The sequence below is a fragment of the Uloborus diversus genome, chromosome 2 (genome assembly GCF_026930045.1).
Source record: "Uloborus diversus isolate 005 chromosome 2, Udiv.v.3.1, whole genome shotgun sequence".
Taxonomy (NCBI): Eukaryota; Metazoa; Arthropoda; class Arachnida; order Araneae; family Uloboridae; genus Uloborus; species Uloborus diversus.
This window is the reverse complement of record NC_072732.1, coordinates 47,009,831-47,033,949: the sequence shown is the minus strand read 5'-3', so window position 1 is coordinate 47,033,949 and position 24,119 is coordinate 47,009,831. Positions and strand designations below refer to the sequence as shown.

Genomic DNA, 24,119 nt, shown 5'->3' with positions numbered 1-24,119 from the left:
CAAAATTGATCGGTCAATTGGTTTTAAAATGGGAGTGAACACCGACTTTGAAAAAGTGGTTTTGAGAAAATCGTGTACAAAGTTTTAGAAGCTAAACGGCATCAATTTCACGCTCCATAGAAGATAGTCCCTCTAGCAGCTTCGATTTCCTGAGCCTTTTCTTCTTTCATTATTTATTTATATTATATTTAACTTACCCCCAAGCAAACAGCACTGACATTCTGAGCGTCATCCGCAGCTTTCAGAACAGCTGCATTCTTCGGTAGCTGTTGGAGCTACACTTTGAAGGAGCGGAAACTAAATACTTGATAACTTTGAGAATTTTGCTCGAAACGACTTGAAATTTTGGGAATATATTTTTGAAATGCTTAATTACAAGACGAAATAAAAAATAGGAAAAATCACTTTTTTAATGCTGCAAAACTCTGCCCCCCCCCCCCCCCAATGCGTTGTTACGATTGAATTTTTCAGAAATCATGATTAGACGCCTCACCCCCCGTTTTTACTCCTAGAAGCCTGTCCCGTATTTACTGTTTTTTAATTCTGGCAACCCTGATTCTAGGCCCTCTCCTTAAATTTATGAAAGTTTAGGTTCCAGAAAGGCATTTTAGCCGACTTTCAATAATGTTAAGGCGAGAAGTTTCCCCCCTTCCCTCTGAAAGTTTTCGAAATAGAAGCCAAAAATTAAGACAATCATAAATGTTGCTAGCAAGGGAGGGAGCGGGGGGGGGGGGGGAACGCCGGCGGTCCCGGTGGGGCACTCCCTCGGAAAATTTGTGTTGTCGCGTTAAAACCCGCAGTTTTAGACCACCTCTATGGTAATGTTTGTTATCTCTCTCTCTCTCTCTCTCTCTCTCTCTTATTTAAAAACTATTTCAAAATATCTCTCCCCCATCGAGAGTTGAAATGCCGCCATATTCTCAAAAAAAGAGGGCTCATTCAGGGCAAAAAGCTGTCCTTCACTCTTTCCAGATACGCTACTGCTGTGCAGATGTATTAAGCTGATCTATGGGGACAACTCCCAACATGGAAAATTATTATTTTTTTTTTGCTTTTTTTTAGCATTAGGGATTGCTCCCCCCCCCTCTAGCTCCAGTCTTACTAATTTTCTACTGAAACGTCATTAAAATATTTCACTTGAAAATCACTGGAATAATTTTAGCAAAGTGCCGCCCCTCTTGCTGTTGCGCCCCTGGCGAGTGCCACTCCTGTCACCCCCTAGGTACACCACTGCCTCTAAATTATATTTTCCTACCAATAGTAAAGCTGAAAGTCTGGATATCTGTCGGGGTCTCTATCTGGAAATCTGTTACGCGCACAGCGCCTAGACCCATTCTGCCGTTTTCATGAAATGTGGCACAAATACAACATGATCTCTTCAAATTCTTCCACCTGCACTTAGGTGCAACGAGAGGCCATGTCAGCCCGTTCAGAAACTAGGCACCCGGAGCTTGTGAGGCCTCTACTCGTAATCGAGTAGTATAAATTTTTTAAAATTTATGGCAGAAAGGGGCGCGGCGACCAAACGACTAGGGGCCGCCTTGGTTCTCGGCTGCCTTGCGTGCACTGCAGTGCAGATGCATGATTACTACTATCTGTCGATGAAAAACAAAATGAATGCTTTACCCCAAATCCGTTTGCATTATTGTTTGTACTCAAACCTGTTTTTATGCGGTGGATAGGGACCGCATAAAAAAAGTCTCGTGGGGAAAATGACCCAAACACTTATCTTTAAACGAAATCAAAATGATAATTTTGCCAAATGGTTGGACAAAATTTCCCGAGTAAGGAAATTTTTGGGAGCAATAACTTCCCATCGGGGTTCCCCTGTAGTTTGGAAATACTGCCTCGCACTCGTTTTATAAATAATTTCGCCAACTGAGTCCCTATCTTGATTGACATTTTAATAAACCGCACAAAAAAAAAAAATCGCACAAAAAAAAAAAAAAACGACCGCACAAAAATAGGTTTGAGTGTAAACGTACAGAATGAAACATAAAATTTGCATTATATTATTATTGCCTTTTAAAATTTGAATTTAATAGATATATCGATATTTTCTTTTTTATGGATTTTTTCGAGTTTTATAAGCTGCGGAACAAAGCACTGAATGTAACCCTTCCCCTCAGATCGGTACTACATTGATTTACTTTTATTAAAACTGCATTAGTACATTTATACTCTAAAGTTTCTGATGTGTACTGCAAAGACGTAATACGTAAAAGTACATGTCATTCTATTTCTCTAAGCAATAGCGGCAGGAGGGTCAACAGAAATTGTGATAACTGCCCAGATGCGCAGCTGACACCGGGCCACGTTTTTGACTGCCCAGCTTTAAATGCCGATCTTATTAGAATAGGAGTTTTGCCATCATCAATTGAACTATATGATGAAAACATTAATAAAACTACACAGGCCGTCAGCCTGTCATCAAGACTTACGGCTATATCTAATACGACTTTCACAGACACGACAAAAAGAAAAAAAATGACATACTTGGAGAAACTTAATCATTAATTAGAGCACCGATTGTGGTTGCTCTTTTTATGCAGAACTTGTCCATTGTTCAATATTCTAATTGAAGGGCAAACTTTCTCAAATTCCGAAATGGTACATGGGCATGGACAGGGTGATTAGGAAGAAATACTGAGGAGAAGAATTAATTAAAGCACCACACGTTCTACTAAGCTACTTAAAAAGCCATAAGTAGCTCGACGACTATCCGTCATTCCGTCTCTGAAGAAGAACTGGAATAAAGAAGTTTCCGGTGTGTCTTTTCAAATGACAGTTGTCTTGCCAAATCAGAATTTCATTTACTGAACTGTTTTCTTCAATTTCGAGGGAAAATGGTGTGCTTGTGAGCGATTTAGATACACACATATATGGAGTGAAGCTTTTCAGGAGCGACCACCCGCTGTTACGTGACCTTTCCTTTGAGGCTATGCACTTACGATACACGATTAAAGGGAAAAAAAAGTGTTTCCTACCCTTGGTGAAAGTACGGTTTCCCTTTTTACCGTTCATCTAAGAATCATCCAACGATTAAATGTCCTATGAGACTTAGTTCACCATCTTAATTTGCTTTGAATAATGCAAAATGTTGCACATAAATTTCTTTCGAGAATGTGAAATTTGAAGTTATACTCGTACGATAAAATCTGTTTTTATTGTTTAAAAATGGGTATCGCAATAAAAAAAAAAAAACCTCACTTTACGTGTACGAAATAAAAAGTACTTGCTTTCTACCTTATTTAAAATTCATCATAAAGAGGTAGGAAGCATAAAAAGATGTATGCTAAAAATTTAAAATTTCAAAGTTGCCGGTTACGGTTAACTAAACATTATTTTTAAGATCAGTTATTGGATGATTAGATAGGATTTAGGGCTGGCATTTCAAACGGGGCTCACATTAATAATCTTTCCAAAAGGCGAAGGATATGTTAGCAATAAGTCAAACAGAGATAACCAACAAAATGCATGATAATTAGATGTAAAAAGTTACATTATCCCAAATAGCACAGTGACTAAAATAGGACTAGCATGTGGAAGTTCCGTGACGTTCGTATAAAGATATATGTCACGTAACCGTCAAAAAGCGTCACTGTAAAGACATCAACAGGTTGCAGGAACTTAAGAATATCAGTCCGTAGCGTCATCACAGAGTGACTGCTCACAAAGGAATTGTTGCCAAAGCTTGAATACTGCAAGACGCATCAATTCTGTCACTTTGTGACTTGTTACCATTGTAACTTTCAGTGATGTCACTGTAACTTTGCAGTGACATGACTCAGGGATACTTTTTAAGGTCAAGGGAAGGACAATTATCCCCTTCTGTTCCTCTCAATATCTGGCATGACACAACTGAAATTGTAATTGTTATAGTATTTACCTACTCTAAGTTGCAAGGTCAAGTGAACAAAAAGCATGTTCAACATAACTCCGCTTGTCTGTTCTTGGAAAAGTTCAAAAATTCTTCCCAAATTGCAATTTTTCATGAGAAAGTAAGAATATAAGCAAGACAAATCGACTATCTTTTCCTGCGCTTATGTCCCTACTTAATATATAGGCTCAACAATTATGTTACGATTAAAGAAGAAAAAGTTTTCTTTCCTTTTTTAAAGTGCGGTTTCTTTGTGTATGAGTGGATTTGCCTACGAGGTCCAGAGAAATCTTTCACACTAGGCACACAACTATAGTTGGGACAAACCTAAATTGGCAGCATTGTAAAGGCTACACAGATCCTAATCGCAGCATTGCGAGACGCAGCTAATTTAGGTATACTCCAACTATAGTTCGAAATGGCTTTAATGCAAATGCAACTGGAAACCTGAATTTCAAAGTTTCACGTTTAATTTTGTACTTTTATAGTCTATCTATGATGGGTTCCATTTTCTAGCGCATTTCTCCGTAGCAAAATTAAGCTTCAAAACTAATATGTTTCAAAAAAAAAAAAAAAATCACAGAGAACATTTTTTTTTTAATTGGTTTTTAAAAATTATTTTCAGCTTTTTGACACAGTCGAATATTTATTTTGTGTCAAATTTAATCTCAAGACATTTTGTAGAAATTTATGAAATTCTAAATTTCGACTAACAATCTAGACTTTTTAAGGCGTAATTCAATGTCTTTATTTTACATACACTCCTGTTTGTGAAAATTGCAACACAACGAAGGACTTATGCGAGTGAGCTGAAAATTGCAGGAAATGTAAAGTAGGGCATGGTATGCAAATGATTAGAAATGCAAACCAGTAGCGTATGCTGAGCAACGCCCTCTGAACGGCGGATCGAACCAAATATAAATAGACAGCTGTAGCGGAGCGTGTATGATTATCGGTGGTTATATGCTCGAGTAAACGTTAACTGAATCTTTACTATGTCTCTTCGACGAAAGAAAGCGAAATTTGGGCAAATTTCGGAGTTTGAACAGGGCAAAATCGTCGGTCTTCGTGAAGCTGGATTATCTTATTATGCAGTAGCCGCGCTCGTGCGCAGCGTAACAGCAGCACAATCATGCGTGTTTGGAAGCAGTGGAGGGACGAGGGTCGGACAGCTCGGAAATCCGGGAGTGGACCCCGAAATGTGACGTCATCTCGCGATGACAGACACCTGGTGCGTATGGCGCTGACGAACCGCATAGCTTCTTCTAGACAATTGGCAGCACAGTGGTCAACAGCTACGGGTGTTCCATTGTATACTTCATCAATTCGGAGACGTCTGCTGCAGCGTGGGCTGCGCGCAAGGATTCCTTTATACAGGATTCCTCTCAAGCAAAACCATCGCCGCCGGCGGCTCCAATGGGCCAATGTGCATAGGAGCTCGCGTGCTGATTGGCAGCAGGTCATCTTTTCTGACGAATACCGCTTCAATGTGTGGCATCATGCTGGCCAAATTCGTGTTAGGCGCTATGCCGGTGAGCGGCACATTCCGGAGTGCATTATCGAACGCCACAGTGGACGAACACGCGGAGTTATGGTCTGGGGTGCCAGAACATATCATAAACGATCACAATTGCTACGAATTGTGAGCAATTCGAACAGTACCTGATACACAAACGAAGTTTTACAGCCCCAAGCTATTCCTTTCCTGCAAGGATTTCCAGGGGATATTCCAGCAGGACAATGCCCGTCCGCATGTCGCCAGGACTGTCAAATCCTACCTTAATTCGCAGCAGGTACAGCTTCTTCCTTGGCCTGCATATTCCCCCCGTTATGTCATCGATTGAACATGTGTGGCATTTTGTAGGGCAGCGTCTCGCTCGTGAGCCTCGTCCTGTTGCTTTGACAGACGAACTTTGGCTGCGCATACAAACAATATGGAATACTCTTCCGCAGGCAGATATTCAAACTTTGTTTCACTCCATGCCGAGTCGTGCAGCAGCTCTTATTTCGGCGCGTGGTGGCCTCACAAAATACTAATTTCTATCTCTTTTTATGGTTTGTTTGGTTTGAAAATGTAATCATTTATTTGTACCATTACCACTCAACTGTGTATAAAATTTCATTCAACTTTGATGCTTCCTTCATGGTGTTCCAATTTTCACAAACAGGAGTGTACAATATTTTAGCATTTTGAAAATAGCAAACATTTATTCATTTGGTAACAGACACATGTCTACCTCTTTTTGGAGCCCTATATCGTTCATCATAATTGAAAAAACTTTCTAGACTGGAGCAGATATTCTGGGCAAACACATTACCAACTGACTACTTCATTAACCTTAATGCATAAAGAAACGCAACAAATCTAAGATTTAATAGCAAAGTTCTGCCCTGGAATTCAAATTTAAAAATTTTGGACATCTTTTCAGCCCAGGACATTGCCCAGGGCAGCATTAAAAACCCAGGGCTCACGACAATCCTAACGATTTGCAGCATCTTGACTTAAGCCACTTAACTTCTCAACATTTGGTCTCTTACTGATACGGTGGAAGATCTTCCTCAGACGGACATCTGTCAACGTCAGCGACCATCCCAGACGTGAGGTGACAACCTAAACAGCGCTGATTTGTCCCTAAAAAGAAGGACGTGTCCACCAGTGAGAGTTTAGCCTCCATGACCTCGACAATCAGAGCAAACGGGCCAGCATTTATTTATTTTTTTACGAACACAATAGACTTCATTTTTTTTAGTCGTTGCTGGTGGTTTTGTAGTTAATATTCACCTGTGGCTCTAAAATGAGAACAAGGGGTGTCTCCATTAGTATATATACCAACTCTTACTCCTGAATATGCTAGCAATCTTGAATTTTCTCGTTACTAAACAAATAAGGACTTCGTCTCCTGAAATCACCATGCAGGTATAGTAATTTTTGGCTTTCCCTTTATGCAGTTGTTGATTTTTTGGATTTACATTAGCTTCATTAACTTAAAGTCAGGCGAAATGTGCCGAATGTCCATATTTAGCATTTTTTGGCGTTATCGAAATTGAAAAATCGAGTCTACGCTTCTTGAATTTAAAAAAAAAATATTTTTGAATCAAAAACTTTTAAAAATAGACAAAAATAGTTTATACTTAGTTGTTTTATTTTAATACTGAGGATTAAAAGCTTTTAATAAATAGGGACTTCATCTTCTGAAATCGCCATGCTGGTATTGTAGTTTTGGCTTTCCTCTCTTTGCAGTTGTAGAAATCTTGGATTCACATTCGAATCATTAAGTTAAAATCAGGCGAAATGTACCGAAAGTTCATTTTGAACATATTTTGGCATTAACATCGAAATTAAAAAAAAAAAAAAGTACATGCTTCTTGAATTAGAAAAAATATTTTTGAATCAAAATTTTTCAAAAATGGACAAAAATGGGTGATACTTTGTTATTTTAGTTTAATACTAAACATTAAAAGCTTTTCAGTTTCGAACGTTTTGATTAGTCTGAAACATGATCTCAACATGTCCCATGTTTTAACGGGTAGTCTGAACATAGTCTAACGTAGTCTGAAACATGTCCCAAGTTTTAACGGGTTTAGACGCATTTGTAGACGAACTGTCAGAGTAAAATTGTTCAGTGATGTTTTAAGCAGTACATTCATTTAAAAAATACATTCACATTCTCCTTTCAAAGTAATTTTTTATTCTCGTAGTTTCTGAGCATAAAAAATATGAAGCGACTCCTTCCGCACATAAGAGAACTTCATAACGTTTTCGATGATCACCTAACTAGCATCTATATTTAACCGATTTGTGATGTTTTTCCCTTTTTAATTGTTTATAATTTAATGTTTTCTTTAAAAAAAGTTTAGCTCAAAAAAGAAATCAAATGTTTAAATTTTGAGATTTCTTATTAATTTTCTTACTAAGTAGCTGAACTTTATTTTGATTCATTTATTTCTAAAAATTACAATAAAATACTTAAAAAAGCAAAAAAAAAAACACCGCTGGCAAGTTTTTTTTTTTTTTTTGATCATAGATTAGTTTTATAGAACCTTTGTATTGGTCAAAATTTTATAGAAAGTGAAGACATTACGGTCCATTCACAAAGTTTCAAATATTAGTCAGCTTCTTCTTGTTATGTGATTTAGTTACAATTACCCATAAAAGTATTTAAAACTTTTTAAGCAAAAGTATTTAAAGCTTTTTAAGCAAACTTTTTTAAGTTTGCTTAAAAATCGAGTTTGCTTGCATCGAGTTTTCAGATCTTACGAAATTAAACTATAGAAGAATTCTAGGTGTTCAGCCCTGCTTTAAGACAATTTTTTCAATAATGCCTCTAACAGCAGCTGTTAGTAAATGTCTTTTTAAAGAAAATTATGCCCCCCCCCCAAAAAAAATCTAATTAATTAATTAAATGTATAAAATAAATAATAACAATAATAAAAATAAATATATAAAGAAGTAAATAAAAAAAATTAGAAAATACCATGAAATTTTCAAAAAGCTGTTGATCTGAAAGTGAAGTTATTTTCGTCTGTTGACTGTTCTACACAAATGAATTCAGTGATACATTTTCATATTAGGATTATTTTTGAACAATTAACTATAGCTCACCTAGTTTTAGCAGGAAAAAAAAAAACATTTTCCCTGAGTATAAAGCCAACGCATTGTTCCAATGATTTTTTTTTTTTTTACATCTTTTGAACAAAGAAATTTCTGGAATCATCTTACAAAGTTCTTATTTCCTGAAGCATTTTAAATTCCGCCAAAAAAAGGGGGGGGGGATAGTAAAAGATTTATTTTTTGAAAACAAAAAAGGTTATTAAGAGAGTAAACTTTAATTCCTAATTATTTATTTTACTTTTTCATTGTTTTGTTTGTCAGCTGTTAAAAAAAGAATCAATTTTTTTTTGTGTGTAAACAAGTGCAATTTCAGTATTTATTATTTTATAAATTCAGTTCTCTTTAAACTTCATTTACTTTTTATTTATTCTATTTTGAAAATTATTGTTTCGTGCATTTCTGTAACAAATCCGTTTCAATTGATTTTGTGTGTGTGTGTGTGTGTGGGTTAACATATTAAACATTTTCTTGACTCTATATTCAAAATACTGTTGGTTACACTGCCGTGCTAAGCGCTAATATAGTATTTGTATCCGAGTTTAAAATGAGGAAATACTGTTTAAAGTATTGCGCCTCCATGTTTTTGATTCAGATGCTACTTTCTCAAACTTAAAAAAAAAAAAATATTTTCCATCCACAAATGACCATAAAATACTGTAGTTAGGTAAAATATGTGGCAAAGAATCACCTGATGACCGAAGCTCATTTTGATAAAAAGTGCAGATACGAGTTTTGTACTTAGCAGGGTAGTACAGCTGCTTTTTGAACCTAGCAGTTTACGTAAATATTCTATTTTCCAAGATACCAACTAGCTTTTTCTTTGCAAGTATGACATATGAATGTTTTGTCTAAAATTTTCAATTAAAATTTTGAAAGGAATAATAAATAGTAAATTATAAAAAAATCGAAAAAAAATCAGCACGAAATTATAGAGCATAAAGTTTTATATAAAACTAATGTACCGGACTAAACTTGACCCAACTAGATTTGACTGGTTTACAAGTAACTCTGAATGACTCTATTGTTGCAACTGCAATTAGTTATTTCACTTCAATGAAAACATGGGTGTCGGCAGAATCATATGCAATGGAATGCACCCCTATGTAAATCACCAAACTTTTTTTTACTAAAGACATTCATTTATTTATTTTAAAGCGAATGCAGAGATGTATTTCATCTATGTTTAATTATTTAACTTATGTTTTACCTATTTCTCTGATCACCATAGTTTTCTAATTTTCTAATTTGTCCTTAACTTAAAATAAAATTTAATTTTACGTATTCAAAATAATTAAAATAAATATGAAAAAAAATATGAAAACAATTATTGCATTAATATTATTTTTTAAAATTTATTTTATTTTATTTTAAAAAGACAGGATGGAGAGTGGTTCCTCTTAGAACTGTGAAATTTATTTTGGATGAGTCAAAATACAAATGCAGTAAAGACTAGTATAATAATAGGGATCAATTCCATGAAAAAATGACTTTCTAAACATGAAATGGAACATCGCAGGGAACATTCACTTAAGACAAGTTGGGAAAGGGGGGGGGGGGTGTCAACTTTTTCTCCTATCTATGAAAAATGCAAGTATTTACATGCAAGGATTTTTTTTTCTTAGGTTATTTACATTGAGTTTATATCTTTTGCCTCCCCCAGAAAAAATCATTACGGGTCTAAAAAAAAGATGAGTAGTACTTTGACTTATGTCTTTTAAAATGATTTTTAAAAAAAAATCAATTGAAATATTTAAAAAAATCAATTTCTTCTTTTCCCTCGCTTTCATAATCCTAAATTCGAATTTGAACTAAGTGTTAAAATAAGCTTGGCTAAATTTTTGAATCGAAATTTTCCATTTCTTGAAATACGCTTGTAGAGAAAATAAAAATATCTCTGACCACCTAGAATATATTTTTCAATTTAAAATGAGATAACTTTAAAGTTTGATACATTAAAACGTAAAGTAAAAAAAAAAAAAAAAAACTTTCTTCGCCACAAATTTACGTAATAAATTACCATTTAAGTTTGTTTTCCCTGTTATGTTTCCCAGTTATATCTTTTTTTGCCGTTACCATGTATTTTCCAGTAACTCTCCCTTTGTATCATTTCAGAAATTTTTTGTTTTCGCGACTTTGATTGCTGCTGTTGCTGCTCAGAGGATAATTAATGAATACAGAGTAAGTATGAAAAAGCTATAAGCTCAAAGCTTTAAAATCATCGTTTCATTGAATCGTATTCTCTTTTTTTGTGGGAAAGTCCTCATTCTTGCAGGAGGTGGAGGGGGGCGTAGAACTTGAGGGGATGCGCCATTAATTTTAGAAGAGATAGGCACTCCTGATTTGTAGACATAATTCAAGTTATTTTGAAGTAGGGTAGACCGGGGCACGTTTACGCAGTGCCCTTTTTTCAAAACGAGTTATAGCTGGAGATCCAACAGTCATAACAGATTGATGCTGCCCCCTAGCAAATATCCTCACAAGGTTTTGAGAAGCAGTCGAGCTTCGGCCTTGCATGCAGAAAGAAGAAACTTTTTTTTTACCAAGCCGAGTAAATTTTGAGTTGAACGTTTGGAAGCTTATTGTGAATAAACAACACTTAGTTAAGAAAGAACAAATAAATAAAAAAAAAAGTAGAATTTTATCCATTTTTGAGAATTGTATTTGTATGAACTGAAATTTAATTACATTTTTTTGCATGTTAAAACTAAATCCAAATTTGGGGACGGAGCAAGTTTACGCATTGGCGTCTGAATACCTTTCCTCGCCGTGACGCTGAAATCAAAGTCAAGCGGATTCCGGCGTGGCCATTCACGACGTCGATATAGCGCGGGCACGCATGCGCAGAAAAATCCAGTTTTCTCCTCGGTGAGGAGCGACGCTGACGATCGGCGAGTTGGCTCCTAGGAAACCAATGCTTGACTGCTAAACGTGTCCTGACGCTTCTTTCGCTCCGAACTGTCTCAAACCATTTTAGTATTTTCAGGCTATTCAGTTTTCGAAATCAACATTTAATTTTTAATTGAGTCACCAAATCGTATTTTACACCTTACAATCATGTAGTGCTATCTTCATGCCCGTTCAGTTTCTACTTTATACACTATTCAGTCTGTCATAAATTTGCTTTATTTTAACGATGGTAAGAAATTATGTTCAAAACACAAACAGAATCACGTTAGGTGTCAAAATAAATATGCATAAACTTGCCCCGTGTCCAGGGCAAGTTTACGCAACCGCCTTGGACTCAAAAATAATTTTTTTAACGGTTAAAAATACAAACTGAGCAACAAATGAATATACCAATTTTGACTCCATTAATTGCTTCATGAGAAGGAAATGTCAAAAATTTTCTAAGTTAAAACATAAAATTTAGAAAATTCCTTGAAAAAATCCGCGTCAGTGTGCCCTGATCTATTTTATTGTTGCAGATAAATGAGTGGAAACATTTTAAAACATTGAAGAAAAAGATCAAATAAATTAAGTGATTCAATTAAACTTGGCGTGTTTTCCTGTTCGATGCGTAATGTGTACATCACTTGAATCGATCATTGCAGAACGGGCATAGGTTGCATTTTTTTCAAAATTGAGTTAGCTGTGGCTTTCCCATGCTTGTATGTAGAGACATCGACTAGTATAGCAGGGAAGTCAATTCTTGTATAACAAAGCACTTTATTTAAAGGGTCACATTTTTCGTTTAGTGCAGAAAGGGCGTAAGTCCCGACTTATGCCCTTTCTGCACTAAACAGGAAGGAAGAAATAGTAAGACGCAATGGCAAGATCATAGAAAAATTAGATTTTTGGCGTAATAAAGTAAAAACAAATAACTCCTTTGATCTAACACAGTTTCGGTAATGGTAGCTTCGTCAGTTCGGGGGGTTAGGGAGGGGGGATTCGAAAGAACGGAATCCGAATGAAATTTGCTAATATCTCAGAAGTTTTATTAACATCACTCAAGGAACTGCAAAAAACTTAACAAGATTGCTGATGACTTTCCTCTGACAGGACATTCGTTTGTCCTTTGCAACCGGGATCTTGGGACAGTAAAGCGATTGTTCAACACATATCACAGATTATAACCATGTGAAATCCAATCTCTTATAAGTAAAATCATGAAATTACATCAAGGATTCACCGTCAAATCTGTTGAAAACAATTAAATTTGTAACTGCTTAAACAGGTACCCTTCATTTTTTAAGAGGACGTAAATTGATATTGCACCAGCACTATAGCATTTTTCTGCCTTAGCCTGGCTTAGTGCGGTAACTTACTGCAAAATACCATGCTTTGAACCACACCATTGCTACGTTCACTCGTCTAATGTGCTTATTCTAGATTAACTAAAAGTTTGTTTGGCTCTCTTGGCTCCTTTAAGAGGTTTTTCGCGTCCAGCTCAGTTACTTCATATTCCGAAATGATGAGCGCTAAAAAGCACGAAGCTACAATCCTCGGATGGAATAACTGAGCTGGCGGTGTATTTTATGTACTATAGCATTAAATTGAAAAAAAATGTTTTTTTTTCTAGGACCAGGAAAACAACATCCCTATCCCTTACTCCTTCAGCTACTCAGCTGACACAGAAGATGGTGGACAAAACTCTCGTCAGGAAACAGGAGATGGCGATGGCCGTGTGACTGGATCTTACACCGTGCAAGGGGAGGACGGATTTGGCAGAGTGGTTGACTACATTGCTGACGAAAATGGATTCCGAGCTACAATTCGCACCAACGAGCCAGGCACAGCCAGCCAGAATCCTGCTGATGTTGAAATGGAATCAACTTTCAATGGGCAAGAACCCGCTCTTCGAGCTACACCAATTGCCAGACCTGTTGCACCAATTGCACCAATTGCTCCAATAGCTCCAACTGGACGGGCAGGTGTAAGATACGTTCTCGTTCCCATCACTGATCCAAGGGCTGTTGGTTATTACTAATTTCTATTTAGGTTAATTCACTCTGAACTTTCTCCTCTCTATTTCCGATTTTATTTTACAAAAATACAATTTTTGTTTTGTGAGAACAATAATTAGTGTTTTCTTTTTTCCACTTGAAAACAATACAATGCTAAACACGAAATTACTTCAGTTCCTTTCACTTTGCTATGTGCATTGTTTTGCTTCCTGTACGTACGTCTGAATGATTAATCGTAAAGAACGTTGTTTTCATTGTGAAGTGAAAGTAGAAAATTTATTGTTCATCATGAATTTACCATTTGGAAACGGTGCTAATGGTTGCTGGTTAAATCTGTGTAACTTGGTTTTTATTTTAATTGTTATTCTAACTATTGCAATAAAATATGTTAGTGTTTACTTTTGTGCAATTATTCAATATTACATGAATTGAAAATGGCTCTCTTTTCTCCTTCACTACACATACAAAAACCGTGTAAAAGATACAAATGTAGAATATTAACGCACCTAACACTTTCAAGTTCAAAGAAGAAACATACTGATAGTAAAACCACCAGTAGTTGACACTGATAGATGAAAAAATCAATAAACAAAGTTAAATTACAAAATTTTACTAATTTTACGAAATTATAAAATGGTGTTTAAATTTGCAATGCTTTAAGTTTAAGCTTATTTTTAGTTAATATTTTGAAGTTTAAGTCCCTCTTGCCAGTTTATTATTATTATTATTATTATTACTATTTTATAAGAATAAACTATTACTGCGGGTATTAACAGCTGGTTGTTCGACCTTATGTTTATTAAGGTAACAAATAAATAAACTTTTTGGATATCATTAATAACAATGTTTTACTTCAAAATCAAAACAGGGAATTCATCCAAGAAAAAGTTTAATAAGTAGCTCTATTATGTTCTTTGAAACTCAATTCTTTCACGAAGAAAATTCATTTAGAACGTTGTGTTCATCTTTTGTATTGCACTGAGAGATCGGTTAATTCAGCTTAAAGTAAGAGTTGTAACGTGGTAGAGGAAAAGAAAAGTTGAAAATATATGCTATCTTTTATTCAATGAGATGTTTATAGAATGGTAGAAAATTGAATGAAACATGTTTGATAGAAATAAATCAAATTCATATCGGTTTCAGTTACATTTTTCCTGTTATATCTAGTAGTAACTATTTTTACACAAAGGCAAACGAAGTAGTAAAAATAATTGAACGAAATATGTTTGGTAGAAGGAAATCAAATGCGTATTTTTTTAGAGTATACCTCTCATGTTATATCTAGTGGTAAATATTTTTATAGCAAAGCAAGCGAAATATAGTAAGAACATTGAATGAAACAGACTTTTGTGGCAGAATGATATAAAACGTACATCTTCAGATTGTTCGTTTTAGGTTGCATGTATTAGCAGTCGCTTTTAAAGAAGAGAAAGCATTGATCCACGCTTTAACGGGAATTTATACTTCTCCTAGACTACTGTACAAATTTTGATTTATTCCCTGAAAGTTTTTTTCATTTCAAAGAGGAAAATAATTTTTTAAACTTTACATGTTTTGAGATGTTGCAATTCTGAGAGAAAATTAATATTCTAGAGGGTGTTCCAATTCCAATTTCAATAATCATAGTGCACTATTGATCTGTAGGTCAATGTCACTGCTTAAATTCATTAGTATTTTTTGAGCTATTTTAGGGTCCGCGAAGTACCACAAAAATTATATATAATTGTAACTATGTAAAGGTGAGTAGTTAATTAATCACCAGTAATGGAATACTATTAAAAGTAGTTTCACCACAGTTTAGCTAAGTGGAAGAAACCAGGTATAAGATTGTTGATAAATGATGTCCCACTTTTTTTTAATGCTTTTGACCTCCTCCCTTTGTTTGTCAAGCAGTGTCACACTTGACTGTATACCCTTCCCTGTCACAAAACACTCTATATTACATAAACACATATTTGCAGCTCAAGAAAATAAAGAACTACTTTTTTATAGATCATATTTCAATTTCTTTCAAACATTACTAATGTGTTTTATAACGCACACATTCGTTAGTATAATAATAAAAAGGATTCTTGTGTTCTTACTTCGTAAGCTATAATGTTGAAGTTTACATTAAAAAAACTGAATAAACTGAATCAATATCCAATACTTATTAAAGATTTTTATAAAAGAGCATTTGAATGCAGTAGTATTTTAGAATTAGAAATAGAATTTTGCTTTAAATCTTATCTTTACTTAATGAACTCAAAGCATTCAAAATCAGGCTAAATTAAAACTTCTAAGTGGGATTTGATTCAAACCTATATCTCTACCGATGTTTTTTGTCAAGAAATAAAATCAATGATAATACAAAACGGAATCTACCGTAAAAAATATATTTGCTGTCTTTATTAAAAATATATAAACTTAAAAGAAAAAACCGCCGACTGGTGGCTTGATAGTTAGGCGCTGACTTTCTACATCTGGGGACTCAGGTTCTGACCTGGGTGGCAGTCGGTGGATTTTCGAGATGCAGAAAATCTTCAGCGCCAGTGTCGTATGATTATGCATGCGGCATGTAAAAGATCCCTTGGGTATTCGTTTGGCTTAGAATATCCCTCTGCTAAATTAAATTCCTAGTGCAATTTCGCATCAAATGAGAGCCCAGGTGCTTCCATCTGGTGGAAACTGGGCGTCAAAAACACTACTGTGTCACGCATCAACGCCTTAATGGTGACACACGAAAGTCTGATGCATTGTTGGGGAGCGCACTTGGTCTGGTTATGGCCCAGACGTCTCTTGAGGTGGGTCTCTTACACAGTCCCATTGGAAAAAAAAGAAAAACACCTGCCTGTTTCAATTACAGTGAACGCCGGTTAATGGAATCAGTGGTTAATTGAATCAAGCGCTTTAATGAATCAAATTGTCAAAAACAGAACCAAATCCAGCTTTATTGAATTAGTCGCTTTATTGAGTCAGCCGCTTAATGGAATCAAAACAGTTTAGAACAAACGTGATTCATATAGGCGGCGGCTACTGTATTTTCATTTTAACGAAAATGTGTAGTGCCACACTTCGTGTTACCCTTTCTTCTCCTTGTCACAAACTGTCACTAATTCACGAACTCCTTCCTATTTCAAAGCGAGACATCATTTGTAGAAAATTCTTACTTCTTGTCACCCTTTCCTTCTCCTTGTCACAAATTCACGAACTCTCAAAATGTCACTCTCAAAACGTGACAACGTTGGTAGAAGATTGATAAAATTTCATTATTTTACCATTCAGTATTTTAGTATTCCGCACGAGTGAGATGATTACTCACTACGGTGGTTCAAAAAAACTTATTTTTAGCTAGGAGTCCAGGACACCCCTTACTTTTTTAGATTTACTAATAGCATTATGTTGTAAAAGTTTTAGCTTCTTGCTCAAATTTTAAGAGGGTGCTCAATGACCCCTCAATTTAACATTAGCAGTAGCATAGAAAATGTCACAAATTTAAAAACCTTTAATTTCCCTAGTTGTTTTTTTTTAAATAATTATTTTATTGCAATGTATATGCATATTACTAGTGTATATTATAATATGTAGCAGTGTTTTTTCAGTTCAATGTATTTTTTAATCCCCCTCCCCATACTTATGAAGTTTGGGGGAGGGGGTTGAGCACCCTCTTTCAGTTGAAATAGGAAGCTAAAATTCTTTCAGTATATTACTAGTATATTCTGTATATTACTAGTATGTACAGTATATTCTGAGTCACCCTATTACTCACGTTTCCTAATGCACTTTGAATAAAAAATGAAAGAGCTGATGCGTGCATCACGTGACCTCCTTTTACTCCAATTTTAATGTCATTTTCCCATTATTGGCAATTTTAATGTGAATCAATAGTTTATTCTCTAAATATCACCACCAGTGGTCAAATTGAAACCAGATTTAAAAAAATAAACATAAATAAATAAATTTAAAAAATGCCGAATTTGTCGCCAAGTTGGCAACAAAACTCAGTCCAAAAGACTGGCGAAATATGTGTCCGCCAAATTATAACACCACTTGAGTATACATCGAAATTAACAATGATTTCCCCCCAAAAAAGGGGCAAAAGACCCCTTTAGAAACACCCGAATGCAACCAAAAAGGGAGGTGCACAACTAGATCCCTATAGGAGTCTACGTACCAAATTTCAACTTTCTAAGACATACCGTTCTTGAGTTATGCGACATACATACGCACATCCGCACATACGCACATACATACATACGTATATACGGACGTAACGAGAAAAGTCGTTTTAATTAACTCGGGGAATGTCAAAATGGATACTTCGGGTTTTTATACGTTCTTAAACACTTATCCGCGTGTTGTCGGGTTGGAAAAAAAAAAAACTCAACATTAATTCGGGGGTGAGCAAAAAGGAAATTAAGGCCGAATTTTGAGTGAAATTTTTTTCGCGAATACAATACTTCCTTTTTTGTAAAAGGAAGTAAAAATAGTAGCAAACAAGGCGCAGATTTGTAACTGAATGTACAAGATTAGTAGACATGATGCGAAGGTTGGAAAGAAATTTTTCTCCGACGAAAAGAGATATCAGTCGATTTGAAAGAGTGTAGCGTAAAGAATCATTTGAAAGCAAGAATAGGAAAGAGAAATATAATTGGATAAACCTTACCTGATGCAGAAAAGTCAGTTATTAGAATTAAATATCTTCTAATTTTTGTGGACATTTAATTCTAATTTGTGCGATCAAGTTTTCGTTCTCATATTAGAAGATTTATGCAAAAATGTTGATTAAAATTGGAATATAACGGCAAATTTATTTATTTCATTGAAGAATATTGCATTGTCATTGGGTCTGGGACAGGGACGGATACAAGGGAGGAGCGGTGAGGGCTGTCGACGCTCTCTTGAGCGACACTATACAGGTACTTTTTCGAAAATGAAGTTCAAGAAACTCAAATTTAGACTAGTTTCATTTATGTTGGGAGAAGGGAGGTTCGGGTTTATGACCCTATCCCGGAACTGATTCGGAATTAAAGTCAAAAACCTTTGTGATCAATATTTTAAAATCAATATACATACTGAAAAGTTAGTATTAAAAATCAATCCCCCCTCCCTCGAGAAACTTCTTGATTCGTACTTGGCTGGGATCACATAAGAAAATTCAAAAGAATATGATCACAGGAAGAGGAAGGGTGAAAATTGAGTTGCAAGATTTGAAAACAAGATATATAAATAAATAAATATATATAAGAAGAGGGTGAACTAATAGAAGGAATTGAATAAGTAAATAAATGAGCTTAAGTATAACGAAGTCATGTAGTAGCATCGTTAACATTATCGAAGTATTTAGGTTTAAGTACATTATATTTGGCCTTCGTCTCGAGTAAATTTAGAAGGAAATGCAGCATAAAAAGATGATCTAAATTTCGCCTGGGCTTAATCACTCAAAGACTCGAAATTTATTTCATCGCTGCATATCTCCATGTTGTGTCTTAAAGGTGCAGAAATGATGTAGGATATTTTGGACGAGGGAGTGATGAAAGGATTGCACCAAATGGTGCTTCGAATTTCTTCCTGTTCTGAATTAGGCACTCTCCCAAAAGGAAGGAAGAAGAAAGGTCGAAATAAAAAGGGATATGTCTACCATTGGCGAAATGGTTAACGCTTTTCATGGAGATTTCTTTTTTTTTGTTGATATTGCTATTCATCTTGTACAACATCGTGAATAATGCGATGTACATTTATTGACAGATAGACTTTAGTATACCACTAGTGGTACCCGCACGGCTTTGCCCGTAATAGAAAAATTGAAAAGTCTTTTGGTTCACCTGTATATTTACAAATCATGTATGGTGAATTTTCTCGCCAATTGGCTTGTACAGTTCCACGTTATGATAATTTCGTATCTCGCCAATTGGCTTGTGCCCATGTTACGGTTCCACGTTATGATAATTTAGTAATTTACTCTTCCATCTTATGATAGTTTTGTTCTTAAAATTGGAATAGAAAAAGAACCACATCGAATTTTCGAAAAAAAGCTTCGATGTGCACACCCCCATGCTACAAACTAATTGTGTGCCAAATTTCATGAAAATCGGGAGAACGGTCTAGGCGCTATGTGCCCCACAGAAATCCAGACATCCAGACATCCTCCGGACGTCCAGACAGAGAGATTTTCAACTTTATTATTAGTAAATAAGAAGTTAAAAACTCTTTGACAAAAAAATATATATTTCCCCCCTCACTTTCAACATGTGCATATATTAACTGATTAAATTAGACTCCTTTTCCAGAAAAATTCAACTATTCGGATTTTCGATTATCCGAATGGGACCGGTCCCAATTGATTCGGATAATCTGATTCGGAGGTCCACTGTTATAAGTAAATGAAATTTGTTTATAGCTTCAAAAGAAATATAGGTGGTCGTGTGATGGTTAAATGCATGCCAGTCTCCGATATCTACTCCTCCTCTCAAACTTTTAAAGGAATACTGCTATTCGAAAAAAAAAAATCTTTCGTTTTGCAGTTGTTGTATTCACTGTTTATTCATATAACTACAACACATATTCTGAAATTTGTTTTAAAAACTACTATTTTTTTGTTTAAAAAAATTTTATATTTTTGTTTAACTAATACGTTTTGATTTTTAAAATTTATGTTTCAAATTTTAAAGTTGTTTTGAAAAAAATGATGATTGAAGCAATTAGAATTTCTTTAGTTTAATTTTACAATTTTATGACTAAACTTAACAGGATGGTTTGCTTTGATTCTTTTAATGTGACGGTTAAAATCTCTTAATTAAAATACTTTAACCGCTTCAAAGAATTGAGAATACAGATCGTACAAATGTAATTTAAAGAGAAATTATTTTTCAATTCAACAATGTTACTGTTAAAAATTAAAAATTGTTTAACACTTTACAGTTGACAAACTTCGGACTCTATGGGGAATTCTCATTTGAGATACAGATTATTATTTTATTATAAACAGCTTAATCCAAAAAAGGTTATTTCAACTCCATGGTTTAAAAAGTTCAAAGGCTACATTTTGAACAATTTTTAACATTCAGTTATTTCGGGAAATGGAAAAAGTTAATATCGATAATAAATAGCTCCAAAGACTTAGCATTGACGATGGGAAGGGTTCGTTAATTCAGCAAATTGAAATAATTGATTAATTCAGGAAATTTGACGCTATTTATATTTAGCACGAAAGAAGAAGTTGCAAACGATTTCATTTACTATGGATTTATGGAATCAGCTGTGAAATTAATAATTTAAATGATATAGAACTAATCATAAATACATTTAAGACAATGGAATGCACGCGAAAAAACTCTTTAAGGGTTGTTTGTGACTTATCATTACATTTTCGAGCGGGAAATAAAATGAATAAATAAATAAGAAAAATGAACTGAGATGAGAGCTAGTAGATTAATGATGTTTCCATAAACTTGTAAACTGATACAGAGTAAAAATCATCCCGAAAGTGCTGTAAAATCGGTGTGAAAACCGCCACTCGTCAACACAAACCAAAAATAACCTCAGAGGACATGAAAAGAGAAAAAGACGAATCACAACGCCTGTAAGCAATCAGCTTGGCGCGCATCACTTGGCGCCAACACCTTGTCACTTTCTCTGCAGTAAACCTAAACACGTGCTTTCCTGGGGTTCGATTCTGACTCAAAAAGAGTCAAATATAGTTGAACAGTCAACGAATAAAGAAGTCAAGAAGGGTGACTGTACGGCGAACGAACGAAGCTTTTTTTTCTATTCATTTTTGATAAAACACGCTTTACAAAGAAGAATTTCTTCATTTTTGAGATGGCTTTTCAACGTCCATTTTTGATCTCGCTGAAGAGGGGTGATTCCAGTCAGAAATGGGGGTTCAGCATCAAAGGCGGGAAAGAATACCAGGAACCTCTGGCGATTCAAACCGTAAGTATCGGGTGTGACTTTTGCGATTCACATGCATGTTTCCAGGGGAGCCCTCCCCCCTCTCCAAACTTAATGGTGCAATACCCCCCCCCCTCCCGCCAAAATTTTCTCATCCTTCTTTCCCTTTTTATTTTTTAGCTCTATTTTTTTATTTTATTTATTTTTTAAAAATATTTTTTATTTATTTATTTATTTATTTTGTATTATTATTATAATTATTATTTTATAAGAAATGTTATGTGCTACGCCAATGACATACACTCACATACACGCACAAACTAAATAAATAAATGAAATAAAATATAAAGAGAATAAAATAAAATAAAATTAGTGATTTAAATTAAAAGTAATTCCATAAATAAATTTAAATTACAAATAATTCAATAAATAAATTTAAATAAATATTTGTATACAAATAAATAAATAAATAAATAAATAAAATGTAACCCCCCACCCCCCCGCAAGTTTTGATGGCGCAATTTGTGCCATAATCCCTCCTAGTAGGCACCCTTGTATATTTCTAAATTCAGTAATGTCTTTCTACACTATCAAGGGTTACCAGAATTTTTCTTTTGCTCAGAGTAACAACTTTTCAATTTTATAATAGAGCGAATCCTCTCTTGATGAAAACTTCCTCCCAAAAGGACAATTTTCTTTTCCCGGATGTTTCTCAACTATATATCCGAGAATGCAAGCTTAAATCAAAAATTCCCCTTTATTTTGATCTGGCGCTACCCGCACGGCTTTGTTAGTAGTAGACAACTAAAAGGTAATTTAATTCGCCTGTATATTTACAGTTATGAATAGTGGATGTATAGTTATAAATAATAGATGATGAAATTCTCGCCAATTTGCTATATTCATTTGCTCGCCCATGTTAAGGTTCCACGTTATGATAATTCGCTCTGTAAAATGTTCTTAAAATTGGAATAGAAAAAGAACAAAATCGAATTTTCGAAAAATCTTTTCAAAGTGCTCTGCTTTGCTACGAACTAATTTTGTGCCAAATTTCGTGAAAATCGGCCGAACGGTAGAGGCTCAATGCGAGTGACAGAGATCCAGACATCCAGACACACAGACTTCAGCTTTATTTTTAACAATATAATAATAATAATAATAATAATAATAATAATAATAATAATAATAATAATAATAATAATAATAATAATAATAATAATAATAATAATAATAATAATAATAATAATAAAGAGTAGTGATATTCAGGTCCGACACTTATAAGTTTTTTAAATCAATTTTAATAATTACCACCAACAAATTATATTTTCTTTTGTGATTCTCCATTTATTTTCGCACAATCAAGACAATGCAGTCTTTTATGGTTTAAACACAAATAATCTAAGGGTTGTTAAAAAATATTTTGACCAATCCATTAAATATGGAGTGGCCAGCTAAGCCTTTAAAAAATCGATTGAACTATAAAGTAAAATTGCAATTATAGAACAAACGTAAAACGAAGCAAGGATTCTAGAAGAAAAAAAATGATTTTTTACTTTTTTTTTTCAATTGCTACTTTTAGTTCATAATCTAATTGATACGATTCATAAGATATACTCGTAATATAAATATATATCCCTACATATATTTACATATCTTGTTTACATTTATAATTTTTAATAAAATACTTTTTATTCATCCACTTAAGTTCACTTACCTTTTTAAAAATTTGTAACGAATGGGACTTGATGCTAATAAAGATTTTACAAATATTAATTCATGAACTAAATTTAATTAATAAATTTTAGTTTTATAAGGGGAAAAAATTTAACACCATATATAAAAAGGAAATGGACAATTGCAAGGAAATTCGCTTTATTTTTTGCCACTCAATATTGTGATTCTGTTAAATGTATATACAAATTTATATTAATTGCTACTTTTTTACTTTATATACTAAAGTTTAAAAAAAATGTTGAACTGAGTAGGAATTGATTCAATTTTTTTTATATATATTGCTTGTTTTTTTCATCACTGATACAAATGTAACACAGTGGACATCCCAAAACTCAAATTAACTATCAGAAAAAATAATAAGACTCATCTTGTTTTGCCGTGCTAAGCACAGATGTGGTATCTGCACAACTTATCGAAATTGAGTTATTGTCACCTAGTGGTCATTAGTAATTTAATTTACTTATATCTCAAATTTTTTGGTGATTTGTGAAACCGAAATATTAAAGTAAGATTTAAGAAAAAAGTGGCGTCTGAATATCTTCGGTAGTTTGCTAAGGATATTTCAACGTAAGTGACAAATATTAAGCCTTTAAAGGGGTATCTGCGACAGTTACCCCTTTTTTCCTTAGTAATTATGTAGATACAACTTTAATGCTTTTGTTAGGCAGAATTTAATATTGTAGCAATTTATTGTTACTAAGAACTCAAATTTTGTTTACCTAGTAATTGAATAAATGATATAGCTCGAGAATAAACACTAATCCTAACTTGCATAAATGATCATGGGAAAAAATTCAACTTTCTCTTTTTAAATGTTTATTTTAAACGCAAATTCTTACAAATGGAGCACGTAAAATATTCATACCTAATGCTTTTCTACAAAAAAAAAAAAATAAATAAATAAATAAATAAATAAAAAAATAAATAAATAAAATAATAATAATAATAATAATTTGAATTTTGACCTATTGAATTCAAATTATGTTTTTCGCAATCACGAGTGTGTGTGTGTATGTAGGCGTTTGTGTGTGTATGGCGGGTATGAGTGTTTGTGTGAACGGTGGTATGTGTATGTGTGTGTAGGCATGTGTGTTTATATGTGTGTTTATGTCTGTGT

General features: G+C 34.1%; 2 protein-coding genes across 2 annotated transcripts in view; both read left to right on the top strand.

Moving 5' to 3' along the window:
• The first annotated feature begins 6,710 nt into the window (after positions 1–6,710).
• LOC129217012 (adult-specific rigid cuticular protein 15.7-like) lies at positions 6,711–13,794 on the top strand. Its single transcript, XM_054851243.1, has 3 exons — positions 6,711–6,797; positions 10,605–10,670; positions 13,012–13,794. The coding sequence occupies exons 1-3, from the start codon at positions 6,729–6,731 to the stop codon at positions 13,417–13,419; spliced, it is 543 nt and encodes a 180-aa protein (XP_054707218.1). The 5' UTR covers positions 6,711–6,728; the 3' UTR covers positions 13,420–13,794.
• Positions 13,795–21,072: 7,278 nt separating this feature from the next.
• The window catches only part of LOC129235112 (uncharacterized), an 89,145-nt gene continuing 86,098 nt past the window's right edge, over positions 21,073–24,119 (top strand). The window contains exon 1 of the mRNA XM_054868799.1: positions 21,073–21,310. Coding sequence (XP_054724774.1) covers positions 21,197–21,310 — 114 coding nt within the window. The 5' untranslated portion in view covers positions 21,073–21,196. The remainder of the gene's footprint in view (positions 21,311–24,119) is intronic.

What these genes read in the sequence shown, in the direction of transcription:
- LOC129217012 (XM_054851243.1), top strand. Translation starts at nt 6,729, where the DNA reads ATGCTAGCAATCTTGAATTTTCTCGTTACTAAACAAATAAGGACTTCG. An exon ending in CTCCTGAAATCACCATGCAG is followed by an intron (nt 6,798 to 10,604) that starts GTATAGTAATTT and finishes GTATCATTTCAG; the next exon opens with AAATTTTTTGTTTTCGCGAC. An exon ending in GGATAATTAATGAATACAGA is followed by an intron (nt 10,671 to 13,011) that starts GTAAGTATGAAA and finishes TTTTTTTTCTAG; the next exon opens with GACCAGGAAAACAACATCCC.